This window comes from Gigantopelta aegis, chromosome 1 (genome assembly GCF_016097555.1).
Source record: "Gigantopelta aegis isolate Gae_Host chromosome 1, Gae_host_genome, whole genome shotgun sequence".
In the NCBI taxonomy this organism is placed as follows: Eukaryota; Metazoa; Mollusca; class Gastropoda; order Neomphalida; family Peltospiridae; genus Gigantopelta; species Gigantopelta aegis.
The window spans coordinates 33,349,664-33,356,460 of NC_054699.1; the positions used below are offsets into that span (position 1 = coordinate 33,349,664).

The following is a 6,797-nucleotide window of genomic DNA, read 5'->3' on the forward strand; positions in this document are numbered from 1 at the left end:
GCAGATGGTGTTGGATCAGATCTGTGTTGAATGAAATGTTGGTATACTTACAGATAGTGTTAAAAATGAAATATGCTGATGTGTTTGCAGATGGTGTTAAAAATGAAATATGCTGATGTGTTTGCAGATGGTGTTAAAAATGAAATATGTTGATATGTTTACAGATGGTGTTGAATCAGATCTGTCAGCTGGGAGGAAACAAGACTTTCCGTCTGCTCTCTCCACTGCTAGTCTTCACGGGTCTCCAACAGGGCTTCATGTTCGCAGACTTCAATCAGGTAAGCACCTTCACACAGCTGCCCTGGTCTCGTATGTACTTGAACACCTGGCCTGGTGCTTATAAAACCTTTACAGTCTAGACTCAAGACTCTAATAGAGTGAGAGACTTTAACGTCATGACAACGCCATACAAATTGAATGCACCTGACGTCATTAAAGATTGAGTGTGGACTCTAAAAGTTTTATAAGCTTTTGTTGACCACTAGGTGCTCAAATGCATTTATATAGATTGATGGTCCAAGGACGATACATGGTTCAAATTAGGTTTTAGGGGAGATTAATTGAAGTTTTCCTTTCAAATTTGTGATCTCTAGACCCTCATGATTCTAATAAAGCCTGAAACCTTAACGTCATGGCAATCTGAAATACAAAACCGTAATACGTTTTGTTTAACAACACCACTTGATCACACTGATTTATTAATCATCAGCTATTGGATGTCAACATTTGGTAATTTTGACATATAGTTTTAGAGAGGAAACCCGCTACATTGTTCCAATAGTAGGTAGCACATACCATTTTTTTTCGACAGGGTAGCACATACCACGACTTTGATATACCAGTCGTGGTACACTGGCTGGAACGAAAAATAGCCAACCTTCAGGGATCGATCCTAGACTGAACGCGCATCAGGCGGGCGCTTTACCACTGGGCTACGTCCCGCCCCAAGTGTATAATAGACTAGTGCTCAGTTTCTCGTTAGTGATTCAGCGTCGATTCGTGGTTCAAATTAGGTTTGAGGGAGGATTAACTGAAGTTTGCATTTCATGTTTACGATTCATTTGTGATCGCTAGACTCGTGCTTATAAAGACTAGGACTCTAATGGAGTCTGAAACTTTAATGCCAAGCCATGACAAAACCGTAGTACGTGATCAAGGACATGCCTCTGCACAAAGTTGAAGTTTAAAGTTTGTTTTGGTTAATGGAACCATTCATTTATTGGATGTCAAACATTTGGTAATTTTGAAAAATAGTATTTGAGAGCAAACTCGCAACATTTGTCCACTAGTAGCAAGGGGTCTATTATATGCACTATCTCACAGTCATGATAGCACATACCGCGGGCTTTGATATACCAGTCGTGGTGCACTGACTGGAACGCAAAATAGCCCAATGGGTATGTCTTCACAATGCAGAGCTGAATGGGCATTTGGCAAAAGAGTGGTTGATTCCACGAGTCTCTATCTAATGCCTCGTCTATAAGAGGACAGCCACTCTCAAGGAGATCCTGAGCTACTCTCGGCCTACTAATATCCAAACCTATTCGTAGCTCCCACACCATTTAAAAAAAATTAGATCGACCATTCCAAATTGCGTCTAATTTCCTTCATCAAAAATGCACACCATTTTCTGTTTAGCTTAAATCCTACGGGACTCCAAATTCCATAGCACCATAACACCCCCACCCACCTGTTCCCTCCTCCTACACCGCACCTTTCTTGTCCAGGGCAGGCGTGCGCTACAACAGCTTGTTCTGAATGTGCACGTTAAACAAACAGTCCAGTCCAGTCCAAGAAGATCCTTCACTGGCGATTTTGAATTGTATGTGTGTGACCTCATTAAGGATGTGTGTCTAGACGTTATAGTTTCTTTCATCCGCACGTGAAATAATCTGTGACGTGATATAGTTTATTGTAATGTGTGTTTATCAGAGCCTAGTTCAATGTTTAAAGTGGCAGGCCCTAGTTTCAACCCGTTTTAACAATAAGGTTAGTTAATCTACAAACCTGTAACACTTTTCGATAAAGTTACAAGTGAGTGAAACATGAGTCTGTGTCTTTGAAATGACGAAATACCTTCTGAAAACAGACTAAAACTCGACTCCATAACTGTTACTTCTCAGACGCACGTGCGTTTTTAAAAAGATAAGAAATGCATTTTGTGATATTAAAAACAGAAGGATGACCACAAACACTTCGAATGTACTGAAATGGATAATCTAAACACTAAATTCTAAGTAAAGTATGATTTCAAAAACAGCTCTAATAGTCAAAAAACATATGCCTATGTCCCTTTAAGCCACTTACAGAGGGTTTAGTCATTTTGGCAAACATTAGCCCGATTTATAATCCCTTTTTATGTAATAAAATATGTTTTCATTCAAAGTATCTCTGAGTAGTTTGTTTTTGTTTAAATACACCAATAGAGCACATTGGTTACTTAATCATCAGCTATTGGATGGCAAACATTTGGTAATTCTGACACGTAGTCATGAGAGAAAACCTGTTACATTTGGGATCTTTTATAATATTATGCACTTTCCTGCGGACAGGAAAGCACATACCACGGCATTTGACCAGTTTTGGTGCAGCTAGCACTCAACAGACTGATCTCTCTCTCTTCTCTCTCTCTCTCTCTCTCTCTCTCTCTCTCTCTCTCTCTCTCTCTCTCTCTCTCTCTACTTATTTTCGTGCTTATATCCAACTAACGTTCAAGCACGCTATCCTGGACATATACGTAAGTTATATGGGTTATTTGTTGGTGGTTAGTGAGAGAGAAGAGGATGTAGTTTTCTTACACATACCCACTGAGTCGTTAAAACTTGCTCTGGGTGAGGCCCGGTACCGGGCTGCGAACCATGTACCTATCAGCCGTATGTCCACCGAGGCCGGTCCGACTGAGCTAACTTCCGCCCCTAAATATCTGAGCAAGCCGAGATATCGCAGCAAGGATGCTACTCTAGTTGCCACTGATTTCATTGCCCACATGCTGCTTCAAAAAATAGACCTTATACCAATGTGTGAATAAAAAATGAATAGCATCTTGTACTTTAATATTTCTCAAAAACTAGATTTTGTTTTTCAGTATTATGGGGCAGGATTTAGCTCAGTCGGTTGAGTGCTCGCTTGAGGTGCTTGCGTCACAGGATCGAACCACATCGGTGGATCCATCCAACTGATTGGATTTTTTCTCGTTCCGACTAGTCACACCACAATTGGTCAAAGGCCGTGGAATGTGCTTTCCTGTCTGTGGGAAAGTGCATATAAAACATCGCTTTCTGCATTTGAATAAAATATAGCGGGTTTCCTCTGATAACTACGAGTCACAATTACCAAATGTTTGACATCCAATAGCCGTTAAACAAAACAAACGTCTTCTTCTTCAAATTTATCAATTTGGTACTACTGCATTGTACTTTAAAATACATTCTACATTCAATGATGTGACAGTCATTTGGTATTGAAAATCTCGTGTGTTCCTCATACCAACAAACAATGCATCAGTTATATACAGTATCCGATTTCACTTTGACATCCACTAGCCGTAGATTAATTAACCAATATGTTCTAGTGGTATCGTTAAACTAAACAAACGTTTATAACCTTTCAGTATTACGTGACCTGTTCTCTTGACGTGAAGCACATCGGTTACGTGATGATCACGATGGGTGTGGCCAGCATTGTGAGTTCCATCGTGGTGGCGCTCACGTCCAAGCGGATTCCCCGAGAGGTGGTGCTGGGATTCGGAGGCATTATGCACATTGCCTTGATTATCGGCCTCCTCATCTGGATCCCGGAGAGAAACCCGCTTCTCTTCTTCGTGCTGGCGGCAGTGTGGGGGATGTGTGATGCCGTCTGGCAGACGCAGTGTAACAGTGAGTAAAACAGTCTCCTTGTCATTTTGCTAATGCTGTTTACAATTTCATATATCTGTCCATCTGTCAGTCCATTTATCTATCCATTCACCCACCCATCCAACCTTTCATCCATCTATTCACGTATCCATTTACCATCTCATCCTCCCATCAATCCATCTATTTATTCATCCATTGTTCCACCCATCTGTTCATCTACTTCGCCATGTGTTTTTTTATTTGTTTGTTTTATTCATACCCAGGTGGACCTAAAAACACAACTGACAATCCTTATAATTAAATCTGAAACATATTTATTAATAAAAACACAAACAAAAGCTAATTATTTTAAAATTAATCTTTTTCTGTTTCTTTCTTTCTTTTTTGGGGGGGTGGGGGTCTAGAACAATAACGCTCAGTAATACAAACTACCAATATAAAATGACGCTTTTAAACTGTAGTGAATGTAACGGACATTTAATCATATAATTTTAATGCCTCGTGTCTACCCCATTTGCTCAATCTGGGAATAAGCCATAAAGCTAATCACTAGTTTTACTTTAGTTTTATGTTTTATTTTACGTCGGAGTCTAATACTAATCTGTAATTGCTTCCAGCTCTGATCTGTCTGACCTGTACAGAAGACCCGGACTTGGCATTTGCTAATCACCGAATGCTACAAAGTCTAGGACTAACGATCGCGTTCGGCTCTGGTACATTCATGTGTGTGTCAGCGAAACTCTACCTGCTAATGAGTCTGCTTGTTATTGCCATCATGTTCTACGTGTTAGCTGAGTACCACGTGCGACAGGGCAGTGAAGATGATGACGACGTATTTGAGGATCATCCAACATGAAGAAAACTTATATGATTTTCATTTATTAACAAGGCATCAATGTAAAGTTACAAGAGATGGACAAAAATGACACTCGTTAATAGAACTTTACTTGTTTTCATTATTAAACTTACTTCTGGCACTATATAAAGTTACATCAGATGAATAAGAACGACAATCGTTTCTAGAACATTATTTGTTCACCATTAAACCAACTTCTGACACCATGTAAGATGAACAAGAGCGATACGTTTTTCCCTACAACTTTACTTTTTCATCATTAAACCAACTTCTGACTCCATGTGAAGTTACAACAAATGAGTAAGAATGACACTCGTTTCTATAACTTTTCTTATTCACTATTAAACCCACTTCTGACACGATGTTTAATTTGAAACCAAATGGACAAAAGTGATACTTTTGTTTCTACAACTTTTTCCTTTTCACCATTAAACCCACTTCTTACACCACGTAATGTTAAAACATATGGACAAGAGTGATATTTGTTTCTAGAACTTTCCCTTTTCACCATTAAATCCACTTTTAACACCATGTAAACTTAGAACAGATGAAAAAGAATAACATATATTTCTAGAACTTTACTGTTTAGTCACTAAATCCACTTTTAACACCATGTAAACTTAGAACAGATGAAAAAAGAGTGACATATATTTCTAGAACTTTAGAAATTAAACTCACTTTTGCATCATGTAGTACCAGCTGATGAGTATTAATTATTGCAATCATGTTACATATGTCAGCCGAGTACCACGTCTGGCAGGACAGCAAAGAAAATGATGATGTCTGTGAGAATCATCCCACATGAAGAAACCTCAATATATAGTTTTAGTTTATTTAAGATATCGGTCTAAAGTTACAAAAGATCAACAAGAATGATGCTTGTTAATATAGCTGTATTTGTACTCCAGTAACCCCTTGTGACACAATTTAAAGTTACAACAGACGAACAAGTATGATGCGTGTTAATATAACTGTATGTGTACGCCATTAACCTCTTGTGGCACAATTTAAAGTTACAACAGATCAACAAGAATGATGCTCGTTTCTAGAATTTTACTTAACCACCATTAAAACTACTTTTGACACCATGTACAATTACAACAGATGAACAACAGCGAAGCTCGTTTCTAGAACTTTACTTGTACACCGTTAAACTCACTTCTGGCACCATGTATAGTTCTTTTGACAACATGTGTTTACAACAGATGAATAAGAGTTATACTCGTTTCTAGAATGTTACTTGCGCTATAGGCTACTGGTGTGATGTATAGTAAATCTTCTCCTTCTTCTGCGTTCAAGCTATAGTTGATCGTGCTTTAGAGTTGGAGTCCTGTCGTGGTGATAAACAACGCTGTCTCTGTCAAGTCTTCTTTGGAACCCCAAAGCTTGACAGCCAATGTTGCTCCGTTCGGCCAGTGCTTTATCCTGGCTTCGTCGTAGAGGGGGCAGAATTGCAAGATGTGCTCTGGGGACTGTGGTCCTGTTTGACATGGACATTCATCAGTGTCTGCCAGTTTCAGGCGGTACATAATTTTACTAAAATGGTAACATTTTTAGACGAGTTTATGGACTACGCGAGGGTTTTTCTTCGTTTTCTTTTTTAATGGTCAGAAACACGAAATTACCCGTTAATGTAGGTTCGTTTTCATCTTGAGGAAACAAATAGTTTTTACCATGACAACCAACTTTATGATTACGTAATTGTATAATATGTCTTGGCTGCCGTTATTTAGTTTAGTTTTGTTTTATCATTATTACAAAGCTATATAATATGCATTACTTGTATTTTATAAATGTATATAAATATATTTGGTGATGTCTTGTTTGTGGGACCACGGGTGGCAGACCAGGTATGATGTAGGGGGAAGGGGTTCTGAAGGATATAGTGGAACATGATTATTTAATTATGTATTTTATATAATTGACTGATGTAGATACGAATGCATGTATATTATATACACCAAAAACAGATCTTGGAATACTTAATAACATGCCATAAAAAGTACAGAAGCTACACAATTATTGGGGGTGGGGTGGAGTTGTGCCTCACTACACCTGACTGGCGTCGCCTATGGTGTCGAGTACAG

General features: G+C 38.7%; 1 protein-coding gene across 1 annotated transcript in view; it reads left to right on the forward strand.

Moving 5' to 3' along the window:
* Nucleotides 1–5,211, forward strand: part of LOC121376536 (protein unc-93 homolog A-like) — a 36,759-nt gene extending 31,548 nt beyond the window's left edge. Inside the window, exons 3-5 of the mRNA XM_041504481.1 lie at nt 165–278; nt 3,611–3,875; nt 4,472–5,211. Of these exons, the coding sequence (XP_041360415.1) occupies nt 165–278; nt 3,611–3,875; nt 4,472–4,710 (618 nt within the window). The 3' untranslated portion in view covers nt 4,711–5,211. The remainder of the gene's footprint in view (nt 1–164; nt 279–3,610; nt 3,876–4,471) is intronic.
* The last annotated feature ends 1,586 nt before the right edge of the window (nt 5,212–6,797 follow it).